The sequence below is a fragment of the Olea europaea genome, chromosome 19 (genome assembly GCF_002742605.1).
Source record: "Olea europaea var. sylvestris chromosome 19, O_europaea_v1, whole genome shotgun sequence".
Lineage (NCBI taxonomy): Eukaryota > Viridiplantae > Streptophyta > Magnoliopsida > Lamiales > Oleaceae > Olea > Olea europaea.
The window spans coordinates 3,223,689-3,248,570 of NC_036255.1; the positions used below are offsets into that span (position 1 = coordinate 3,223,689).

General features: G+C 33.9%; 4 protein-coding genes across 4 annotated transcripts in view; 1 reads left to right on the top strand and 3 right to left on the bottom strand.

Moving 5' to 3' along the window:
- Positions 1-8,206: 8,206 nt before the first annotated feature.
- Positions 8,207-9,049, bottom strand: LOC111368518 (HVA22-like protein f). The gene is made up of 2 exons (XM_022989790.1): positions 8,570-9,049; positions 8,207-8,479 (listed from the first exon to the last, which is right to left on the bottom strand). Exons 1-2 carry the CDS (start codon positions 8,840-8,842, stop codon positions 8,453-8,455), a joined length of 300 nt encoding a protein of 99 aa, XP_022845558.1. The 5' UTR covers positions 8,843-9,049; the 3' UTR covers positions 8,207-8,452.
- Positions 9,050-10,406: 1,357 nt separating this feature from the next.
- On the bottom strand, positions 10,407-12,023 carry LOC111368517 (HVA22-like protein f). Its single transcript, XM_022989789.1, has 5 exons — positions 11,860-12,023; positions 11,637-11,663; positions 11,424-11,546; positions 10,770-11,016; positions 10,407-10,679 (listed from the first exon to the last, which is right to left on the bottom strand). Exons 1-5 carry the CDS (start codon positions 11,904-11,906, stop codon positions 10,653-10,655), a joined length of 471 nt encoding a protein of 156 aa, XP_022845557.1. The 5' UTR covers positions 11,907-12,023; the 3' UTR covers positions 10,407-10,652.
- A 4,723-nt stretch (positions 12,024-16,746) lies between these two features.
- Positions 16,747-21,232, top strand: LOC111368520. Its single transcript, XM_022989793.1, has 3 exons — positions 16,747-17,068; positions 18,217-18,240; positions 20,536-21,232. The coding sequence occupies exons 1-3, from the start codon at positions 16,879-16,881 to the stop codon at positions 20,868-20,870; spliced, it is 549 nt and encodes a 182-aa protein (XP_022845561.1). The 5' UTR covers positions 16,747-16,878; the 3' UTR covers positions 20,871-21,232.
- A 277-nt stretch (positions 21,233-21,509) lies between these two features.
- The window catches only part of LOC111368519 (fatty acid hydroperoxide lyase, chloroplastic), a 5,095-nt gene continuing 1,722 nt past the window's right edge, over positions 21,510-24,882 (bottom strand). Inside the window, exon 2 of the mRNA XM_022989792.1 lies at positions 21,510-22,710. Within this exon, the coding sequence (XP_022845560.1) occupies positions 21,664-22,710 (1,047 nt within the window). The 3' untranslated portion in view covers positions 21,510-21,663. The remainder of the gene's footprint in view (positions 22,711-24,882) is intronic.

Sequence of the window (24,882 nt, forward strand, 5' to 3'; positions counted from 1 at the left end):
TCTAGGAAACCTAAAGGTAGGCCTCGTTGAAGTGGGGCCCAGGACAAGGTTCCCAATCCCATCCATGCAAATTATACACGCTATGCAGAAATGGACAAGCATCGGATACTATAACAATATTGCATGTGTTAAAGGATAAATTTCAGATCGGTTAAATATCAATTTATAGACCAACGTATGAAAGTTTGGGCTGCTCTTCTTTTTAATGTTGACCTTTTAAGATGAAATTTCAAGTTTTAATATGATATTAGAACCTATTAAACTTCAACGAACATTTCAATCCAATTAAAACTCAAAAAATGAGCACACGGATTTCAAAACTGGTAAACTCAAATGAGCTACCAATCTGCAAGGACGTGTTAATGTTGAATTTAATTGTATGCTAAGAATTAAGAATCACAATACAATAAATTAATAAAACGAATTCATACCTGCGGAAACCATTGTTGATATGAATTATAGTTGTAATAGTAGTCAAGATCTTCCCCTCCTTACTCCTCACAAAAGTATTAGCTATCAATGGGGCAAACTAATAAAACATATGGAGAGGAGAGGGGACCTAATCTTTATATATATGATGTAATTTGAGCCGTTCCATTACGACTAGAATTCTAATTAGAGTTTATTTCCGGTCCACATACTTTAAACTACCACATAAAATTAATTACAACCTATAAGATGTAAAAGACCCAATTGATCACTTAATAAATTTTGGCCCAAACATAAATATAATTATGAGCCATATATCTAACCTGTAAAATTTTGCAATCGAATGTGAAGCTCACATATGGAATTATTAATTATTCTAACATTCTCCCACTTGGGCAAATATTTGATTGCCATAACAAAGTTTTAACACCCGGGTTAGACTACACACGTGGCCACAAAAGTATAGCTCCAATGATGACACCTTACGTAACATGATCCGGTCTAACAAGAATATTAACACCGAACATGGAAGCCATTACACCAATTAAGCGATGTAAGACCATTCCACAGCTACAAATGTCAACATCCTTATCGACATGGATCCCCATCCTCCAACCAATGTGGTAGTATGTGGTATGAATTTAGCACCAAATGTGATAAAAAACTGTGCTAACTCATATCGGTCCTCATAATGTTTCGAATCAAAATGAAGCCACATATCTCTAAAAGAGACTCATCTTATGTCTTTATACGTCATATTTCAAGATACCAATAATATAAAAAGATATAAGTCAAATGCATGTTTAAAAATAGTTCATGGATAGGGAAAAAATTATTTTATTATCAGAAGGGACTGTACCCGAAAACATATGGGTTGCCTACGTACCGTGTAAAGGGATCAAGCTCAAAACGTAGTTCTTTACATAAATAACTCTCACTAACCAAAAATATCACATGTTTCCACAATACCCATATTAGTAACATGTGTCTTAAAGACTTTTGGAGCAAGTCCCTTAGTCGAGGGATCTGCAACCATCGCCTCTGTATTGATATGCTCTATTTTCGTCTGCCCTTCTTTGACTCTGTCTCTAACGACCAAATATTTGATGTCAATATGTTTTGATCCACCAGAACTTTTATTATTCTTTGAAAAGAATACTGCTGTACTGTTATCACAGTAGATGGTGATCGGTCTTGAGATGGAATCAACAACTTTCTAGCCAGAGATGAAATTTCTTAACCAAACGGCTTGGACTGTAGCCCCATAACATGCCAAAAATTCAGCTTGCATAGTAGAAGATGCCACTAAAGTCTGTTTAACACTTTTCCAAAAAATGGCACCACCAACTAATGTAAAAATATAACCTGGGGTTGATTTCAAATCATCTTGGCATCCAACAAAATCAGAATTTGAATATCCTACCACCTCAAGATGATTTGTACGCTGGAATATAAGCATATAACTTTCAGTTTTCTTCAAATATCTCATAACTTTCTTAGCTTCTTTCCAATGTTCTTGTCCTGGATTAGACTGAAATCTGTTAAGGACACTTACTGCGTAGTCTATATCCGGTCTAGTGCAAACTTGAGCATACATCAAGCTCTCCATAGCACTAGCATATGGGATCATCTTCATAGACTCCCTTTCCAACTCATTCCTTGGGCATTGAGTTTTGTTAAACTTATCTCCTTTTATGATAGGTACATCACCAGTGCACAATCCTACATATTAAACCTTTCTAGAACACGTCGTATATAAGCTTTCTGAGAAAGTCCCAATAAACCACGATTTCTATCACAATGTATTTCAATGCCAAGTACATCGGAAGCTTCTCCAATATCTTTCATCTCAAAATTAGCAGACAACATTTTCTTTGTCTCATGAAGCAACCCTAAATTACTGCTAGCAAGCAGAATGTCATCAACATACAGTACAAGGAAAATAAAATTTCTTCCACTGGTTTTAAGATAAATGCATTGACCAATAGTATTTTCAACAAAACCAAGAGATGTCACAACCTCATCAAACTTCAAATACCACTGTCGAGATGCCTGCTTGAGAACATATAAGGATTTGTTTAACTTACACACCAAGTTTTCTTTTCCTTTTACAACAAAACCTTCTGGTTGTTTCATATAAACCATTTCAGAAAGATCTCCATTCAAAAATACTGTCTTAACATCCATTTGATGAAACTCCAAATTGTAGTGTGCCACAAGATCCATGATAATTCGAAAAGAATCTTTCGACGAAACATGGGAGAAGGTTTCAACATAATCAATGCCTTCTCGTTGAGTGAAACCTTTTACAACTAATCTTGCTTTCTTTCGTTCAACATTTCCTTTTGAATCTAATTTACTTTTGAAAATCCACTTGTTATTACAGCCTTAGCATCTGGAGGAAGTTCAACAAGATCCCAAACTTTATTCCTTTCCATGGAATTCATTTCATCTTCCATGGCAGCTATGCATTTATCTGCCTCAGGACTTGTCAATGCTTGATTATAAGTTACAGGATCAACAATATGCCCGACATTAAAATCGCTCTCCAATAAATATGTAACATAATCACTGGGCAATGCAGATCTTCTTTCCCTTTGTGATATCCTAACTTGTGGTTCAGGAACCAATTCAATCGTTGTTTGAGGAATTGGAGATTCCTCCTCGTTCCTCGGTTCTTCATTGACAACTTCAATTGGTTAGGAACCAACTCTTTCCTGTATGACGGGAACTGGAACAACAACTTGATTGGGTTCAACAAGAATTTCTCTCAACGTGGAACTCCCACTGTTTCCAAAATCGTTCTCCAGAAACTTAGCAGTAATGGACTCCACAATTCTAGTGCCGCGATTTGGACAGTAAAACTTATATCCCTTGATCTATCCGGATACCCAATAAAGTAGTCAGGAGTTGATTTAGGGTCTAATTTCTTTTCAAATGGATTATAAATCCTAACCTTAGCTGGACATCCCCAAACTTTAAAGTGAGCCATACTTGGCTTACGTCCTGTCCATAATTCAAAAGGTATCTTTGCAACAACTTTACTTGAAACTCTGTTCAAAATATACACAGCCGTTTTCAAAGTTTCACCCCACAAATATTCAGGCAAATTTGTTCTACTCATCATACTTCTAACCATATCTTTTAGAGTTCGATTACGTCTTTCAGAAACACCATTCTGCTCAGGTGTCCCTGACATGGTGTATTGGAGCACTATTCCACACTCTTGTAAAAATTTTGCAAAATCACCCATATTTTGACCAAACTCGTCATATTTTCCATAGTACTCACCACCTCGATCAGATCTTACAACTTTGATATTTTTCCCACATTGTTTCTCTACTTCTAGTTTGAAAACTTTGAATTTCTCAAGTGCATGTGATTTGTCGTTAATCAAATAAACATATCCATATCGTGAGAAATCATCAATGAAAGTTATGAAATATTTATTCCCACATATAGTGGAAAGCAAAGGTCCACTGATATCATTGTGAATTAAGTCCAAAATTCCATTACTCCTAGTCGAACCCTTTCTCGTAGACTTAGTTAACTTTCCTCTTATACAATCTATACAGGTGTGAAAATCAGAGAAGTCTAAAGAAGGAAGTATCTCATCTTTTATTAATCTTTCCATTCTATCCTTAGAAATATGACCCAATTGCTTATACCAGAACATAGAGGATGATTCACGAATTAAAGCCCTTTTCTTTGATACATTTGTAACACACGAGATATCACTAAAAGAAGCCAAAGATAATTTATATAAACCATTACATAAAATGTCATTTCCAATCAAATGAGAATCATTAAATAACTTAACCATTCTATTACCAAAATTAAATGTAAAACCACAAGCATCAAGTTTTGGTATAGAAATTAAATTCCGTCTCATCTGCGGTACATAAACTGTATTTTTCAAAACAAGATAAAAACCAGACTCTAAAGTTAACTTCACTACTCCTATGAATTCAACCTTCACTTGAAATCCATTTGCAACGCTCAAACTTACTTCATTCTCACTTGGCCTCCGTTTGCTTATCAACCCCTGCAAGGAATTCGCAATATGAATACTAGCTCCCGAGTCTAACCACCAAGAATTCAAAGGGACATCTACTAAAGAAGACTCAAAACAAACTAAGGCTAACGGAATACCTGAAGAACTCTTATTCTTTTCCAACCAAGTCTTGAACTTAAAACAGTCTTTCTGCCAGTGACCCTTCTTTTTATAGAACTTGCATTGATCATTTTTCTTTATAACTACTTTGGGACCACTAAAATTATTATTCTGCTGACTTCGATGGGATTTATTACCCTTACGAAACTTCGATTTATGATTATGAGAAGGCCCCTTATTCTGTGATGGCTGAAAAGCTAACTGCACAGTTTCAACAGTTTCACGACGCATCCTATACTCTTCTTGGGCACACACTACCATGAGGTCATTCAAATTTCACTTATCCCGCTAAGCATTGTAAGCAATCTTAAGCTGATTAAACTTGCTAGGAAGGCTATTCAAAACATGATAGACCAGGAAAGGCTCCGCAATGGGAATGTCAAGAGCCTTTAGCTTAGATGATATATTTATCATTTTTATGAAATGCTCCCTAACACCACTTATACCATCATATTTCATGCTCATAAATTTATCCATCAATCCCCAGTTTCGGCTTTATCAGACTCAATAAATCTTTCTCCTATGGCATCCATAAAACTTTTGACATTTTCATTATCAGGGATGGCACCTAGAATGGAATCAGATATCTAATGATTTTCAAACAGAGTTTGTTAGCCCTTTCTCACTTTTCATGCTCGGCTACATATTCAACGGTACTCTTATCTGTGGGTTTTTCAAGCTTTTTCTGCATTGCAAAATCCAAGCCCAAAAGACCAAGTGCTATTTCTACGTCTCGTTTCCATCTCACATAGTTATTCCCAGTCAAAATTTCAATAACAGACAATTGATTCGAAAGAGATGAGACATTATAAACTGTGGAAACATAAAATATCACATTCAATATCATCCAAACGTAATGCATGCAATCAAATGGATGATGAAATGTCCAACTAATTAATATGGGCTATTAATTAGATAATCCGTAATTTAAATCGAAACATATGAATTTTATTACGGTAAGAGCCTAGGTACATCATCATAAAGTCACCTTTGCGTCGACAGTACAACATGCTATAAGGTACTCTCAAAACACATCATGTAGCCAGTTAACAAAATTACACTGATTTTCGAAACACCAACACCTTTGGGCAGAAGGAAATTTTTAAACCAAAATAAACTCGTTAACTTTCTCATGCCATTTTCCAAAAATATTACATATAATAACACCATTGGGCAAGATATTAAATGCAATAAATCAAAATTTGTTGAGCAAAAATATATGTATTTTTATTGTAGAGAAAATCGAATAAATAATAATGAGTGTGCCACTTTGGCAGCTACCACCCATTTTTATTTCAAAATATTTCTCTTAGTGGGAAAACAATAATCGTCGCAAGGCCCATAGAAAAATTCAATCACAAAATAATAATCACTAATCGATGAATGACAAAATTCACGTGTGATTGAGAACTAAAATTGGCAACAAAATTTTAATATATAAAAGGCGAAATTTAAACGAACAAATAATAACAACAATAATTATGCATTTAACGAAAAAATAAAAGTTGTCTATTATTATTATTATTATTATTATTATTATTATTATTATTATTATTATTATTATTATTATTATTATTATTATTATTTTAAATGGGTAAATTTTAAATAAAATTTTAATTTGGATCAAAATTGACACTTTCCTTTAATTGTGGGTGGGGGCTTGCAATTTTCAAAAATTGCACACCATGCCCCCATCCCCAAACACCCGATCAGATTTAGAAAACCTCAGGATTTTTATTTTTATTTTTTATTCGTAAAACAATATGAGATCTTCCCAAAATTTGGACAATCAAGATCCAACTGGGAAATCAAAACCTGTATTCTTAGCTTCTTCAAAATAACAAAATTTCAATGAAAAGGAAATTATATATGGACATGCATACACATACAGAGACCTTGAAAAAGTATTCACCTACCAAAAAGAATTTTCCAAAAATAATTTTCTTTTTAAAACTTGGATGTAAGCACCCTCTTAAGTACAGAAAGCCCAAAAAGAATTCTCCTGCCACTGCGACTTCATCGGTGTCTAACAGCCAAACAGGCAGCAGCCGGAAGATGAAATACATGATGAAAAACAAAGGCAGTTAATTCACGTAATTTGTGATTGTGAGTTTATCCATAAACGTCTCCCCGAAGAGTCCACTACGGGGATTTCATTTTGAGAATTGAGAAAGAGAATATTGAATTGATCTGGCTACTATCATCCTTTATATATAATAATTAAGTAGAGAAAAAAGGGAAGGAAAGGGAAATCTCACATGGCACTTACTATAAATTATATCACTTTGGAATTTAATTTAAAGTTAGCAAACAATTTTGCATACAATGTTGAAAAGTTTGCAGAATATTTTTTTTTATTTGTTGACTGGAATATATGGGAAGCCGACAACGGGAAATTTGGTATCCATAATTTCATAATTCAAAAGTGGGAATTGAAAAATATAGTTATTTTACGAAGGATTCTAATCTTAACATGTCGGCTCTGATACCAAATGTTAAATTTAATTGCATGCTAAGAATTAAAAATCACAATACAATAAATTAATAAAACGAATTCATACCTGCGGAAGCCATTGTTGATATGAATTATAGTTGTGATAGTAGCTAAGATCTTCCCCTCCTTGCTCCTCACAAAAGTATTAGCTATCAATGGGGCAAGCTAATGAAACATATGGAGAGGAGAGGGGACCTAGCCTTTATATATAGGAAATAATTTGAGCCGTCTCATTACGACTAGAATTTTAATTAGAGTTTATTTTCGGCCCACATACTTTAAACTACCACATAAAATTAATTACAACCTGTAAGGTGTAAAAGGCCCAATTGATCACTTAATAAATTTTGGCCCAAACACAAATATCATTATGAGCCATATATCTAACCCGTAAAATTTTGCAATCGAATGTGAAGCCCACATATGGAATTATTAATTATTCCAACAGTTAATGGATAAATTTCACATCGATCAAATATCAAGATGTAGACCAATAAATAAGAGTTTGGGCTATTCTTACTTCTCTTAATAAGATTGATTTTTAAGATGTAACTTAAGTCTTAATAGCATATTGACTTGGTAGGCTGAACTGGTCCGACTAGAAAAAGGGACCTGTAGATTAATTCAACTTCGGTACGCTTTTTAGTTTCACAGTGGCGTAGGTATTTTCTTTGCATATGGGGATCAACCCCTATTTGGGCTCCATTATTTATAACAACCAAGCTGGAGATATAACCTCCTTTACATGGAGGTTGATAGCTCCCTCACAACAGGGGGGCCCACACCTTTTTTTATTGGCACGAGCCCCTGTTGTGAGAGGGTGTAATTTGTACCGTCCTAGTAGGACTATACAAATATCAAAATCCTATTTATGCGAGGAATGGTAACTTTTCAAAGAATGTATGGTGAAAAAGAAAGGAATTTTTTTTTTTTAATGTACATGTAATATTATTTATTGGAGAATGGGTGATTGATAAGAAGAGAGGAAAAAAATGAATATTAATTTAATGAGGGCCAAACATGAGCTTAATATAATCTGTCTGTCTGTCTAATTCTTTTAAGAACTTTTTGTGATGCCTTCCAGAATATCTCTGTTACTGAATCCATGGAAAATCAATCAGATTATTTCCATTGATGAACAGCAACTTTTATTGAGCACAATGGTGGAAATATTATCACTGCTAGTTAATAATCCACATAAAAAATAAAAATAAAAAAATCAATAAATAGTTTTATCTTCCCCCCATATTCACTATTACATGTCTGCTCTATAATCTTTATTCAGTCTTCAACAAATCATAATTAAGGGGATGAAAAGCTGATAAATGGGACTTTTAGGGACTTAAAATAATTTGTCAGTGTTTCTTCGCCTCTTTCTCAGCCTGCAAGAACAATTTTATGAGTCAATATGTGTTTAATATATCAATGTCTTTCTCTATGTGAGTAGTGGTTTTCCTCGACTAGCTTCTTACCGCTTTGATAACTCGATCGAAGGCTTCTGGACCATATTTCTCGATGTATTTCTCGACTGATTTCCTGGCGTCAAGGCTTATCATCTGAAGTACCCTTCTCTGACCTTCAGGATAATTTGGGTTCACATAGCTTCCAACTTTGACATATTTCCTCACAAAATTCTCATAAATGTAAGCAGCTCCATTGAAAACTGGCAACACTAGCCACAAACAGAATGTCAACTTGATATATGGCCAGATTGGGAACCTGTAGGAATTTTGGAAAATAAACATAATATCCTATATATGAATTTGTTGAAGACGAAAATTTAAATAAATAAACTTCTTTTCTGCCTTAAGAGGTAAGTTTTTAGATGAGTTAGTTCAATGTGAAGGTGTGCATGATTATATACGAAACTTGATGTGTGTTCTTGTATGATTACTTGAGTGGATTCAGCATTGACAATTAAAAACCGGTGGAACCGCCAGCAGTTCAACATCACCGTCTGCTCTGTTGTTTTGAAGCCGGGAATTGAAAAATATAGTTATTTTACGAAGGATTCTAATCTTAACATGTCGGCTCTGATACCAAATGTTAAATTTAATTGCATGCTAAGAATTAAAAATCACAATACAATAAATTAATAAAACGAATTCATACCTGCGGAAGCCATTGTTGATATGAATTATAGTTGTGATAGTAGCTAAGATCTTCCCCTCCTTGCTCCTCACAAAAGTATTAGCTATCAATGGGGCAAGCTAATGAAACATATGGAGAGGAGAGGGGACCTAGCCTTTATATATAGGAAATAATTTGAGCCGTCTCATTACGACTAGAATTTTAATTAGAGTTTATTTTCGGCCCACATACTTTAAACTACCACATAAAATTAATTACAACCTGTAAGGTGTAAAAGGCCCAATTGATCACTTAATAAATTTTGGCCCAAACACAAATATCATTATGAGCCATATATCTAACCCGTAAAATTTTGCAATCGAATGTGAAGCCCACATATGGAATTATTAATTATTCCAACAGTTAATGGATAAATTTCACATCGATCAAATATCAAGATGTAGACCAATAAATAAGAGTTTGGGCTATTCTTACTTCTCTTAATAAGATTGATTTTTAAGATGTAACTTAAGTCTTAATAGCATATTGACTTGGTAGGCTGAACTGGTCCGACTAGAAAAAGGGACCTGTAGATTAATTCAACTTCGGTACGCTTTTTAGTTTCACAGTGGCGTAGGTATTTTCTTTGCATATGGGGATCAACCCCTATTTGGGCTCCATTATTTATAACAACCATGCTGGAGATATAACCTCCTTTACATGGAGGTTGATAGCTCCCTCACAACAGGGGGGCCCACACCTTTTTTTATTGGCACGAGCCCCTGTTGTGAGAGGGTGTAATTTGTACCGTCCAAAGGAGTACCCGCGACTTGTCTCTTGTACAAAAAGTAAAAAATGTTGCCCCTCATGGAGTTGTCGAGTTGATGAAGTAGGTGAGCGCAGAAACTTTTAGTCACGAGTTTTCGATTCTCCCTACCAACATTTGCTCGGTCGAGTCTGTCACACAAGATTTGCCTAGTGCGGTTTACCTGACTGGCATGGTGCGAGGAATGGTAACTTTTCAAAGAATGTATGGTGAAAAAGAAAGGAATTTTTTTTTTTTAATGTACATGTAATATTATTTATTGGAGAATGGGTGATTGATAAGAAGAGAGGAAAAAAATGAATATTAATTTAATGAGGGCCAAACATGAGCTTAATATAATCTGTCTGTCTGTCTAATTCTTTTAAGAACTTTTTGTGATGCCTTCCAGAATATCTCTGTTACTGAATCCATGGAAAATCAATCAGATTATTTCCATTGATGAACAGCAACTTTTATTGAGCACAATGGTGGAAATATTATCACTGCTAGTTAATAATCCACATAAAAAATAAAAATAAAAAAATCAATAAATAGTTTTATCTTCCCCCCATATTCACTATTACATGTCTGCTCTATAATCTTTATTCAGTCTTCAACAAATCATAATTAAGGGGATGAAAAGCTGATAAATGGGACTTTCAGGGACTTAAAATAATTTCTCAGTGTTTCTTCGCCTCTTTCTCAGCCTGCAAGAACAATTTTATGAGTCAATATGTGTTTAATATATCAATGTCTTTCTCTATGTGAGTAGTGGTTTTCCTCGACTAGCTTCTTACCGCTTTGATAACTCGATCGAAGGCTTCTGGACCATATTTCTCGATGTATTTCTCGACTGATTTCCTGGCGTCAAGGCTTATCATCTGAAGTACCCTTCTCTGACCTTCAGGATAATTTGGGTTCACATAGCTTCCAACTTTGACATATTTCCTCACAAAATTCTCATAAATGTAAGCAGCTCCATTGAAAACTGGCAACACTAGCCACAAACAGAATGTCAACTTGATATATGGCCAGATTGGGAACCTGTAGGAATTTTGGAAAATAAACATAATATCCTATATATGAATTTGTTGAAGACGAAAATTTAAATAAATAAACTTCTTTTCTGCCTTAAGAGGTAAGTTTTTAGATGAGTTAGTTCAATGTGAAGGTGTGCATGATTATATACGAAACTTGATGTGTGTTCTTGTATGATTACTTGAGTGGATTCAGCATTGACAATTAAAAACCGGTGGAACCGCCAGCAGTTCAACATCACCGTCTGCTCTGTTGTTTTGAAGCCAGTTTCTTATCAAACATTTTCAGAGGCTAACCGACCCAGTTTTAGAGCCGGTCCTCGGTTTTACCGGTTGAACTAGCCGGTCGAGGCCGGTGCTTATGCCTGGTCAGTTCTCATAACATTGATATATAACATAGAATTCAGTAATTACCATTCAAGGACTTTCCAACAAGAAAGCTCAAAGAGGGTTATCAATGAGTATAAAATCCAATACGTTAACCACTGTTGATCATCCAATGTTGAAGGGCTCTCAATTGCTCTCAGCGATGCATATCTGTTCGTTTATTCATTGAACTGTTCTTAATTTATCAAAAAAATAGAAGGAATTTCTGGAGGAAAAAAGAAAAAAATATTTTGGACTTACAGAGGATATAGAAGCATTGCTCCATGTCTGTATATTCCTCAATCAAGGAAAATAACAAACAATTAGATATATATGGACTTACAGGAAGTAAATATTCATGAATTATTAACTTTATAAAATATTATCCGAATGTCTGGAGACTGGAATCATTAAAAATTTAAATCTGGAAAAAAAAAAGTAAAAGTTTGGAAAAATGGGTTCTTATCCATTGGATTGAAAGTACCCAGCAAGAGCATCCAAATTTCTTGCAATCGCTCCAAGCATAACCATCTTGATATAACACTTTTCTTAGCCTTCTCTCTGGTATTTTGAAGTTACAGAAATATTGGTGACGGGATTCAAATTACTGTATTTTTTGGGTTTTTATATATTTTTCTTAGTTTGTCATCGAATGCAATATGAAGTAAAGAATTTCTTTCATGACAAGACAAAGTATTGTTTCCTTGGACAAGAAGAAAAAGAAAGTACGAGAGCGAGACGGCAAGAAAGAGAGAAAATCAAAAGGTGATTTGCAAAGGCGAACTAGTTGAGTTTTCTTTCTAATACTTTTGAGGATTGAATTTATACCTTTCTTTCTAAATGGTGTCATACCCTAATAAGTATAATTTCACCCATTTTCCCTAATTTGTTATAAGAAGAACGGGAATATCTTTAACATTTCTTTTGAAATGAAGCCTTTATGTTATGACTAATAAGTATATTGTATTGATTTTCAAAGGAGTACCCGCGACTTGTCTCTTGTACAAAAAGTAAAAAATGTTGCCCCTCATGGAGTTGTCGAGTTGATGAAGTAGGTGAGCGCAGAAACTTTTAGTCACGAGTTTTCGATTCTCCCTACCAACATTTGCTCGGTCGAGTCTGTCACACAAGATTTGCCTAGTGCGGTTTACCTGACTGGCATGGCTTGCAGGTTATTGCGTCAACCCAAGGGTTTACCCAGTGCACACTCGAAGGGTAGCGGCTGAGGGTTCCTCCATCATTAAAAAAAAAAAAAAAAAGTTCTAAAATCAATGATATTTTGAGAAAACGTCGATCTTTCACTAGAGAACTTCAAATGCAAATTAGTATGCTTAACTCCATGATTAAAGTTTTAGGACCCAGTGAAAATTTGGCTAGAGATGCGTGTTTAGACATCAAATCTCGTAAATATTTGGGTCATTATGTTCGCGCAAAAACATTTTACTAAGCATTATTAGTGCTTCGGTCTTCGTCATTTAAGATTACAAATCGATTTTTGGTTAATAACGATCAAAAGTATTTTAGTAAAATTAACTTTTATATTAATGGAAATGTTATTAATAAGTAAGTAATCAAAAAGATAAGAATTAAGCCCTGATTGGTACCAATTAAAATCTATATTTTAATCTAAGTCAAAATCAACAGTTAATTTTAACCACATATATTATAGATTTCACAACTTTTCAACTGTATATTTCATCAACTTCTATCAAAATCTATTAAAATTTTGATTTTATTCCCCACCAAACAAATCTTAAATATGGATTAATTATGTCAATAGTTTTGAGCAATTTTATTACTTTTTTACGGTAATAGTCACTCAAGTTTCTCACTTTTATATTAATGACGATCATTAGATTTTAAAAATATTAAATCATATGTAGTACCATTAAGTGTCAATATGTCACGAAACGACATTATTTATTACACCAAGTCAGTAAAATTGAAAGTCAAGAATACGTTTAGATGAAAAATGTAATGCGACTTTGATTTTGGTCTTTTTTTTTAAAAATCATATAGAAAAACACTCATCATTATAACGATTTTTGCTAATTTGACATAATAAATTATGTCATCTGATGACAAATTAATAATTAATAATGAAAAATAGAATTTGATTTTAGAATTTTTTTTATCTATTTGACCATCATAAAATGAACAATACTATCTAACATTAGTGGTTCTAAAGCTTCAATTTAAGTGTCTATATTTTATATGTTCAATTAAATAAGTCACATGACTTTTATTTAAATGAATCTATCATTTAATGTCATACAATTATCACATAGATCGATACTTAACACCAATGATGATTAATAATATTACTCTTATAAAATAATTATAGACTTCAATGGGAGATAGATAACACCTCAGATTGACAAAATTTGTGGATGAAAAGTTATGATTCCAATAAAATATATAATTAATAATTAATTTTGACTTAAATTTTAATTTCTTTAATTTTAATTTTTTTTTTTTTTTTTTTTTTTTTTTTTTGGGATTGAACCTAACTACATAATGTTTGTCAAACAATGAGTTGGACAACTAGCCCCTCACATAAAAAGTCAGAATCCGGCATGCTCAAATTAGTATGCACAGGCTAAAGTACCCTGTATTTAAACGAATAATGACTTCTCTCTATTGATATGGAATACTAGATTAAATAAGAGCCCGTTTGACATAGCTTTTGCTTCTTGTAGAAAAGTATCCTAAGAAAGATATTTTAATTTTTGTTTGAAATTTAATTTTTGAATGAGCTTTCGTTCCGAAAGTGGTATTGAAGAAAGACACATTGAAACAATTTTCTCTAAAAAAATTTCTCAATAGAAGAAACACTTTCATAGAATTAGTCAAATGATCTCAAAATCTCATTTTGACTTCTTGAAAATCATCAAAAACATGCCCCCAGCAATTCAACTCGAAAAAGTAATGAATATCCTAAGCAAGGATTTAGACTTCTTGGACCAAAAGACGAAGGAAAGAATTCTAGCAATTTAAATCCTTCCAAAGACCACTTCTACTACATAAACTTGTTTCCACATGTAATGATGAATTTTGAGCAACTTTAGCACTTAATGTTCTAGAAAGTGTAAAATGTGGAGACCAAACTTAAAGTTTTACAAATCTAGACGAGTGTGTACTTAATAATTCCTACAATTAGTCAATTATACAATTTTCAAGTTTTTAGTTTTTGAAATGTAAAAGTTGGACTATTTTTCATAGCATAATTACATAATATAGATAGTATCAAAATGATATTCCCCCATTTTTTCATATGATAATGGGTGGAATAGTATTTTTTGGGAGAACGAGTGATTGAAAAAGAAGGAAAAGTCCTCGATTTGCATGTAATATTATTTTATGGAAGATTGTGTGATTAAAAATAAAAGAGAGAAAAATAAAATTTAATGCACATCAAATATGGGCATTATATTATCTTTTGTTAAAATCTACTAAAAATTTAATTTTTTACTAAATCGAACTACTGTAGATAATATATGTAATTGTGCTATGTAACTGCTGATGTGTTGTACATTTTATTCCATTTTGATTTTGTAATGCGGTATTAAAACCTTCCATTTGTCTCAGCCCTATTGGTGCTCAATTCATTCATAAATGATAAATCATTTTAATTGGAACACACTAATACTCAGACCCTATTTACTTATAATTATGCTGCAATGTCAGATGTCTAGATCTAATTTTGGATATAATGTCAGATTACATTTCATTATTGAACTAATTTAAATACAGTTAACTTTTCCATAAAAGCATTTGTTGTCGCCTCAAATTGTGTCATTGCATCTTTTAACTCCTTAGCTTACTTGGCTCCAAACAAAATTTAGAATCTGCGTATATAGAATGCTTCTGTCGTCTTGAAAGGTTTGGTAGTTTACCAGCTAGCATTTTTACAGGGTACGCAAATTCAATTTTTTGAGATCTCCTCCGAAGTGTTCATTACATAAACATCCACGTATAAAATTCCCTCCTTTATCACAACAGCTCGTTCAATCCAATTTTTTTTTGGCCAACTCAATTCTCTTATACATCAGTCCAATGCACTGGGCTCATCTCATGGAGGAAAAAGGCCATTTACTTATCCCAACAGCCCCACCAATTGTCACCCATAACAATGAATTATTGATTGGTCAAATCATCGAGTTGATCTTTATTCATTGCATTGCTTAAGGGTTATAGGTTTTTGAACTTGCTAGAATCAAAAAGTAATATATAGAGGTGAGTCGAGCTTGTTCTCGTGCAATTTTGATGGAAATGTTTCCTTTTTAGTTACCATATTCGATTATGACTATCAATCAATTTTTCTATGTTTAACTTTATTTGTATCCCTCAAAACTATTATTAAAATAACAATTGTAAATAGTTCTTTAAACTGTAAATGAGAAGTAAACATGTAAGCAATTAAATCAACAATTCCGCTACAATGTTCGAGTTTTTTTGACAGAGGGGGTGACCGACTCTTACGATGACGGGCCCACTTTTATTGAACTTTTTTATTCACACGGGACCCACGGAGTGTGAGAGGACATCAACCATTTAGGCAAAAAAATCCCGATAAAGCAGCAAATTCTTAAATTAATGCGCAAGTCTCATGCATGTTGAAAATCCTCAATCATCCGTGTAATAAATACATATCTTCGTGACATGTCACTTTCAAACATCCTACAACTCATTCCTTAAATTGACTTAGCTAAAAAGTTGATAAAAATTTAAATCAAAATCATCAATTAACTTTAATCACACATTCAATGAGTTTAGTTTCTAATTTGGAGTAGAGAAAAGGTAACATTTATATTCCGATGAAGAAAGTGTTATCGATCGTGAAAAGATACTTGATAGATTGAAAAGAGTTTACAATATACGATAAATCCTTCACATCATGACACATTTATATGTTTTAAATTGATCTATCGACCTAATTTACTAAATAATGTATGATTAATCAGATTAACAATGAGATTCTCTCTTTTAAAAGAACAATATTGTTAAGCGTAAATTCTAAATTAATTAAATATTAGAATAATAATAAACATATAATTGTTTGATGTCAATATTGAAATGTCAACCTTCGAAAGCAGACATTGCTCAAATGTGTTATTCGATTCGTTTAAAAGTTCAAATATTAAAATAAATAATCAAGTTCAAGGTAATTCTTTTGACAAGATCGACCTTCTAATAGGGAAGGTCAAATTAATATTTTCAGTTAGTTAGGAACATGACTGTTACAATTTTAAAAAGTTGAAGATTTGAGTGCAACAAATAGTAAGTTGGGGACATTGGCGCCACACTTGCAACAGATTTGTACCCCTACTGAAATTTCCTTAGAATATGATTACTCCTTTTCATTCATACTCCGATCTGATTTTCTTCTCATTCCGCTGATTAAAAGTCTCAGTCGACGCGTAAATTCTGAACTTTACGTGTAGCTAAATTATAATTGTGGCAAAACAGAGACAGGGATTTACGAGAGGCAATTAATCAAGAAATGGCAGTAAATCCTAGGGTATTGAAGTTAGCGCTGGGGATAATGGCGGTGTGCTTGGCAGGATACATAATTGGCCCGCCTCTGTATTGGCACTTCGTGGAAGGATTAGCTGCTGTAAACCGCTCTTCCTCCACTTGTGCTCCATGTATCTGTGACTGTGATTCCGAGTCCCTTCCTTTCATCCCCCTAGGTATGTACAATAGATACGGACATGCATAATTATATATATATATATATATATATATATATATATATATATGTGTGTGTGTGTGTGTGTGTGTGTGTGTGTGTGTGTGTGTGTGTGTGTTGCGATGTATATGTCTAGATCTGCTTAGATCTCTTACTGGGAAGTTTGATTTTCGTCTGTGATCAACTGGCTGGCATTTTTGTAATAAATCTTATTTCACTTTGATAAAGACTCATTCTATTACGGTTTGTGCTAAGTGCCCACATGTGAATTTCGACATTATATGGAAATGTATAAAAAAAATTGGGGTAGTTTGGGTGTGTATATCTCTCAAAGAAGTTGCTACTGTTTGATGGAGATACAATTCTGTTGCTAATAGTGTGATACGCACATCAAAATGTGCCTTAGAAGTGAGGGAGGCTACAAAGAGGATGAAGATGAGAAAAGCAGTTGGATTGCATGCAAACTTTTGTAACACGGCTTACAAACTTGTTCAATGATATCTTGAAAGAGTAGAAGTGCAACATGGATGGAAAAAGAACGGTGCCAATTTATGAGTGTAAAAGACATTATTCAAAATTGTACTACTTACGAATGTGATCATAACTCATACTACATAAAAGAAAAGAATGTTTGAGCATTGATTAAATTTGTAATTTGAAGGTCTTAGAGAATCAGTTTGTTTTTATACTAGGATGATCTAGTATGGAATTCCTGCATAAAAGATGAATGGAGACGTATAGAGGAAATAAACAAGAAATGCAATTATGTTTGCTGGTTTTGGAAAAGCATGTATAATAGGGAAACTACGAAGTGTTACAATGAGTTTTAAAGAGAGAAGAAAATTCGATTGGATACATCAATATGATTGAAGCTATATACAGTGTAGTATTCATGAGTGTGAGATGTCTTCATGATAGTAGTACAGAACGTCCATTACTAAAGAGTTTGCGACCAAATTCTGACTTAAGTACTTTCTCTTTATTTGAGTCATGGATTAGCTTATGAAACATATCCAAGATGAGGTTCCTTGGTGTATGCCATTAGTTGTTGGAATTAAGACTCTTGCTATTAACTTCCTTCTGTCATCTTTTGTCATTCTTCTAGTCAATGAATCTCTTGTACTGATTATACCTTTTTTATTGTTGCAGGACTGAGTAATATATCCTTTGCAGGTTAGTATGCCACTTTCTTGCCTTTCACTTAATTATGGTTTGTGCTTGCACGTGTTTCTGTTTCAGATGCCAACATCAAGCTTTATTTACAGTTGTTTTGTCTTAGGTTCTGATTTTGTGGAACTAACAATTAACTGTCTGTTTAATAAATGCTTGCTTTTGTCACCCTCACTCGTTCGTTATTCTGATGAAAAGAAGCTTGTGATAAGTCCCTTGTATTATCATTCATAGGCATTGGTCAAATACCTGTTTCTGTATTATTCTGAGCCATTAATAAAGGAGCACCTGAAGCCTAAATTTCTTAAGCTATTGATAATATAATATGAAAACTATTTTTGACATGTAAAACTCACTATTGTTTCCAAAAAGCTGGATTGAGACCAGCCTAGGGTCTAGCCCGAGGTATAATAAATAAATATATATAACATACCTTAAAAATGGACCAAAAAAAGGTTAAATTTTCACCAGTAATATATAAATATTAAATTTGAAGGCTCTACAGTCGAACAGGTCGGTAGTTTTTTTTTTAAGTGCAACTGGAAAATCTGGTCAATTCAACTGGATCGACCGGATCGAACCCTAGATTTTATAAAAATGTACAACTGGATCAAACCCAAGATAATAAATAAATAAATAAATATATAACATACCTTAAAAATGTACAAAAAAGTAAAATTTAATCAATAAATTATAAAAACCGAATTTGATGATTCTAGGGTTAAAAAGCGTTTTTTATTTTAATTTTCTAGAAAAGTGCAACTGGAAAATCCGGTCAATCGATGACCTGTTAAAGCAGTCCCTGTTGAACTGGATAGTTGATTTTGTTCTGTTTTCAATACCCGGTTTTTAGCAGTAACTGAACTGGTTTCTGGGTTGGTTCCCAGGTTGTTATTTGATCTGGCTGGGCTGGTCCGGGTCCTCCAACATTAATATTCTTTGCTCTACCCTCACTTTTCGACACACTCACTTTGACATCTCATTGTCTCGATAAGTTGAAAATCTTCCCTGATTGATTGAATGTTTTGCAACTCACACTTGGAATAGCAGCTTTCATGGTCTTTCGGTCTCTTTCGCCTCTTCCCCATGTTTGGGTGTTCTTCATTTCGGGAATTCTAAGTGTAATAAAGGTTTGTAAATGCTTATCCTAGAAGACGGCGTCTGCTAGCAGGACATCTTGATCTTCTTTGCCTATGCTCCTGGGTTTAGTGGAAAACAAGTAAATGTTAGGGGGTTAGGACTAAAAATATCATGATGTTGGCATATCCTTTGAGTTGGTGAGACCCCAGGAGGTGAGTAGTGCTGAACAGGAAATCTTCCTTGGGGTCGTTAAGTGCTCGGGTGTTTGCATCCATATATAGATATGGTTCTGTTTACCTACTCCAGTGGCATTATGCTGTAGTTTTGTTGCTAAAGCACACTAAATGATAGATATAGTGGCACAGTTGGAGGGTAAATTAGTAGTTGTCACCCTTTTCTTAGGCCCACTGGAATCTTCCATTCCATTCTTCACTTCACTACATCGCCCTTTTCTTTTAGCCTTTCCCTCTCCATGTCACTTTCTTTCTCTGACTAATTTCTCTATTTCTGATCATAATATATCAGTCACAGGCATCACAGACCTTCAATCCACTAGTTTTTGAAGTCTGTTCAACATTATTATTTGATCCCATTATTAAAATGAGCAGTTAATTAAAAAATATCAGGCTAACTAAGTCAGAAATTTGTGAATCATTTGCTTTTGAGAAATAGGTTTCAGATTCATGCTAAGCAGCGTCTTTTGTGCCTGTGCTCTTGACTACATTGATCATATTACGTTGTTATTGGTGGCATTTGATAATGTTCATGGTGCTAGTGAGAGTGATTGCAATAGTATTGCTTTTTAAAGAAACTAGGTTGATAGTAATAGTATACGTGGAGCATCTGATTTACCTTTTTACATGCTTATATTTCAATTCTTCTATTTAACATCTTCCGTTAGATTTTAGAGTGTGAAATATATTTGTATAAAATTTCCATGTTTTGATTTAACTAGATTTGGATGATTAATTTTCTCCCCAATTAACATAAGAGTGCTTCTCTTCATTCACCAATTATAATCATATCAGACTCCACTCAATGCATACGATAGTAAGAAAGACCAAGAATCTTAATATTAGATGTGAAACTGGAGATAATATCTGTCATTATCTTTCCTTCTGAGACTAACCTTTTTTCCTTGATGGTAATCCGATGCGCAAGTCATGATGTTATTAGCGCAAGGCTCTTTTGTTGGTAATGTCTCTCTCATGTTTGCAGATTGTGCAAAGCACGATCCAGATGTGAGTGAAGACACACAGAAGAACTTTGCAGAGCTATTGTCCGAGGAACTGAAGCTGCGAGAAGCTGAAGCATTGGAAAAACAGCAGCGGTCCGACGTGGCACTGCTTGAGGCCAAGAAGATGACATCCCAATATCAGAAAGAGGCAGACAAATGCAATTCCGGGATGGAAACATGCGAGGAGGCAAGGGAAAAAGCTGAGGCTGCTTTATTTGCACAGAAGAGACTGACTGCTGTATGGGAGCTTAGGGCACGCCAAAAAGGATGGAAAGAGGGAGTTGCCAAGTCTCGTGCAAATGTACAGGCTATATGACTTCCCAGTGCGCTGTATCAAATTAGCACGGGATGCTGCATCTGCATAGTAACAAGTTCTCAATTTCTTGTCTTGGCTCGAAAGGGGGCACAAGGCCTTAGTACCATCCGAAATTGGATCATATGATTCAGCTTCGTATAGAGGGTCATTTCTTCTTCTCCAACAAAGCATCTTTTGTGCTATAAGGTGCCATCTCAAAATTTACCCAATATATCTATTTGTTTGAAGTAAATTGTTAAACAAGAAAGCGAGAAACCTTCCACATGCACATCAGGAACTGGAAGTTCATTAGACAGACAGTTTGCTTATATATATGGATAACTTGATAAATATAAAGATAGTTCTAAAGGTTAATGAGTTCAGTTGATCATAAGATTATAACACGATTTTTTCCAATGTCCTTTTTCTTATCTAAGCAACCTGCTCCTGCCTGTTCGACACACACACACAGAGAGATTGCACGTAGAAATGTTTGGCTAGTCTATATTTTCCCGTTATTACTCTATTTAACCAGTTCTCTTTAGAATCGAACCATGCTACAATTTGCCATGAAATTTACCCAAGGTGAGGACCAAAAAAAATAAAAATAAATGATATAGTGGGCATTACTTGGTCTCGTGTAATATAAAATGGAGAGAATGGAAAGTAAAGAATGTCACGCTCCTTCGATTATTATTTGCACAAAATTCAAGCAACTAGGCCGAACTTGAAACACTTTGTGCAAAGATAAGGCATATAACGATTGAGATTATAAGAGTAGCATTACATCCTTCATTACAAGTAATTAATTGTCTCACTTGGACTTCTCAACTGCAGTGATTGAACCAGAAGAAATTGTAATGTCATCATATCTCTGAAACAAATAAGCCACAAATAACGCTGCAGTTAAGGGCACAATCTCTTTAGCTGCACACTGCTTGTTGGCTGCCGTGGCCGATCCAGTTTGTGGCCCGTTTGACCAGTATAGATAATTCAGCAACTCTGTCCCGCCTTTCTCTCTTGTAAATCTGTCGTATAAAAATGTCGCAGGACTCTCTTCGAAGACTTTGGCATCTTTCATCACCAATGGCTGATACCCACAGAGAAGCTCTCCTTTCTTGATTTCGTAAACAGCATCATGCGAGGTCAGCTTGAAATCCTTTCTAGCTCGGGCGAATTGCGATGGAACTGGCGGGTTCAATCGAAGAGTTTCGTAGACAAATGATTGTACTAATTCCATATCCTTTACACTTTCGAAACTGAGAGTATTTGAATTGGAACCAGATTTTTGTCTTACTTCATCCCGGAGTTTTTCGTGTAGCCCAGTACTTTTCTGATCCCCGATCGCACTCAAGAGCGCCAGAAAGAATATCGTAAACCCACCAAATGCATTGAATCCTAAGATGAAAAGAAGATTGTGAATTGCTTCTTGTTCAGTCAGATTGAATTCAGTTTGAGCTCTTTGTATAACTTCTTTGCCTTCTTTTTCCACAAACTGCACCAGCTTGTTGTAGTCTCCTTTAACAAGCCAGAAAGGGTATGAGAAAGAATGGAGGAAGAGTTCTTCGAGGGGTTGTAGAATGCCGATGTTGACAGTCGGCAGGATCTGAATACCGAGCCACTTGTCGAGCATAATATGGCCAGAGCTGGCGATCTCAGGCGAAGTCGAGGGGTCTGCTCCGACAATGCAGCGAGTAAGGAACCTAAAAAGGAATTGCTGCATGAGGAGGAAAGAACTGGCTGAGCCGGAGTTGGCAACGTCAGCGTCAATTTTGTCCCACATGGAGTCTAGTGAACTTATGAGTGACGGTACCCAAATGGTCGAGCTTCGTTTCAAGATATCGAGTGAAAAGTTCTTAATCTGTAACGTTCAATCAAACATTTCAACCCCTTCATCCTTTAATCAAATCAGGTAGAATATACATTCTACTAAAATAAAATTAAAATACGAAGTTCCTACGTGCATAAAAATTTAACCATTTCAGAAGATTAGAACTTTAAAAGTAGAAGTCCTGTCAAACGAATTCGAAGTACACCATTATTATTGATTTTGACTAAAATATCTCTGCCATTTCTTTTATTACGCAGAAACTCAACGTGGTCCAAAATTTCTGACAAGTCTAATCAAGTCCATACATCCAAAAAATTTAAAAGCTTACCCCTAACGTGGTCACACTGGAAACAACGACGACAAAAATAATGTTAGCATGTCCTTATCGGATCGAAAATCACGTGTTATGGTTTTTCAATAATTCCAAACTTGAGTTGCTAGGTCCCCTCCATGACCACCGCCTACATTGGGAAATATCGGTATCCATTGATCCTATCAGCTAGCTAGTATTCTAACGAGAAAGTAGAAAATACTCGTGAATATACATGTATATAGAAATATCATATAAACATTAGATATAGATGAATAAATTTAAATAAAAAATTTGATAAATATCAAGACTGTCACATCGTTCTTTTTCTTCAATCGGACTAACATACGTGGGAGGTTTGACCATATTGTCACAAATTTTATGTTAACAAAGAAATATAATTAAAAGATTAGTTAGTCTACATGTACAAAAATTTAAGTGTACAGATGTTGTACAAAATACACACATCAAGGGGGTAGGTGATTTTTTTGGTAATAAAATATTCATGTAGGATCCACCGTTTATGAGACTCTATACACATTCTATAAATTTAAAATTCTGTACACTCAGAATTTTTGTTAAAAGATTAATGATCACGAGTTCATTTAAACCCTACACTACGCATAGAAAGTGGACTAAATAATTAAAACTAGGTAATCCAATGTACTTTAATTGATTGGTCAATTAAATTACGTGATATAGATATGGATTTTAAGATAGTATTACCCTAAACAATAAATGAAAGGAGCTCACACTGGCCAGAATAGGTGCTAAAGTCATGAGTTTTGCTTTTTGTACACCACCCAAGTGTACAGCCCCTCTTATAGGTTATCCATGCCCAATAAAAAATTGTGGGTCCCTTGTTTGGAGATGGCTGGAGGGTTGTATACCAAGGTGTCACGCTTAGCAAAATCCTAAAATCATTAAGCCCTTGAGTCTAAATGATTTTTTCTCCATAGCCCTTGAGTCTAAATGATTTTTCTCCAAAGGCATCTTTAATGTTTTTTAAATTATATAACTAGACACGGGAATTGTTAAGAATGAAAATTTCACATTGGTTAAATATCGAAATATTGATCAATTTAAAAAAATCTCAAACAACTCCTTTTCACAAAATTGACCTTATTAAAATGGATCTCAAATCTTAATAGAAATCACTGATCTCCTATAGAGAGAGTGTTTCTATTAGAATAAGCAACTTTCATAAAACCTCGAAATCGTTCACAATTTTGACAATCGTAATTAAATTAACCCATCAAAAAATAATATAGAGTCAAAAAATAATGGAGTTTCCAACACATCACACGTTAACTAAGAATCAAGATATTTCACGTGTAGTGGGTCACACTGCATTAATAAGTACAAAAATAATATTATACATAGCGTGGTACCCATGTGACCAATTTAATGAAAAATACTTGTAAATTCAAACCTTTTTATTTTCCTTGTAAGGTCATCTCCAACCCTGCACCAAATTTTACATTATTTTATATCAAATTTTACATTAAATCTTGCACCAAACTAAAATTCATCTCCAACCATTACACAAAAAATTACACCAAATGAACAGTATTTAACCATTTTCTTTCCCTTTTTATTCTTTATAATTTATTTATTTGAAATATTATTTATTTAATTATTTTATAAATACATAAATTACTAAATAAATAATTACGTTAAATTACGGAAAAGATTAAATTCATTAATAAATTATTTTAGCAATTTTGGAGGATTTGAAAGTGATCTTCCAAATTATTGAACTATGTATTTTTTTTTAAAAATTAAATTAAATTATCGTATATATGTTGTTATTTAATATATTTCGTGTTAATTTTAATAAATAATCGTGTTTGATGTATTTTAAATTGTTTTCGTCTTTTAATTAATTAATT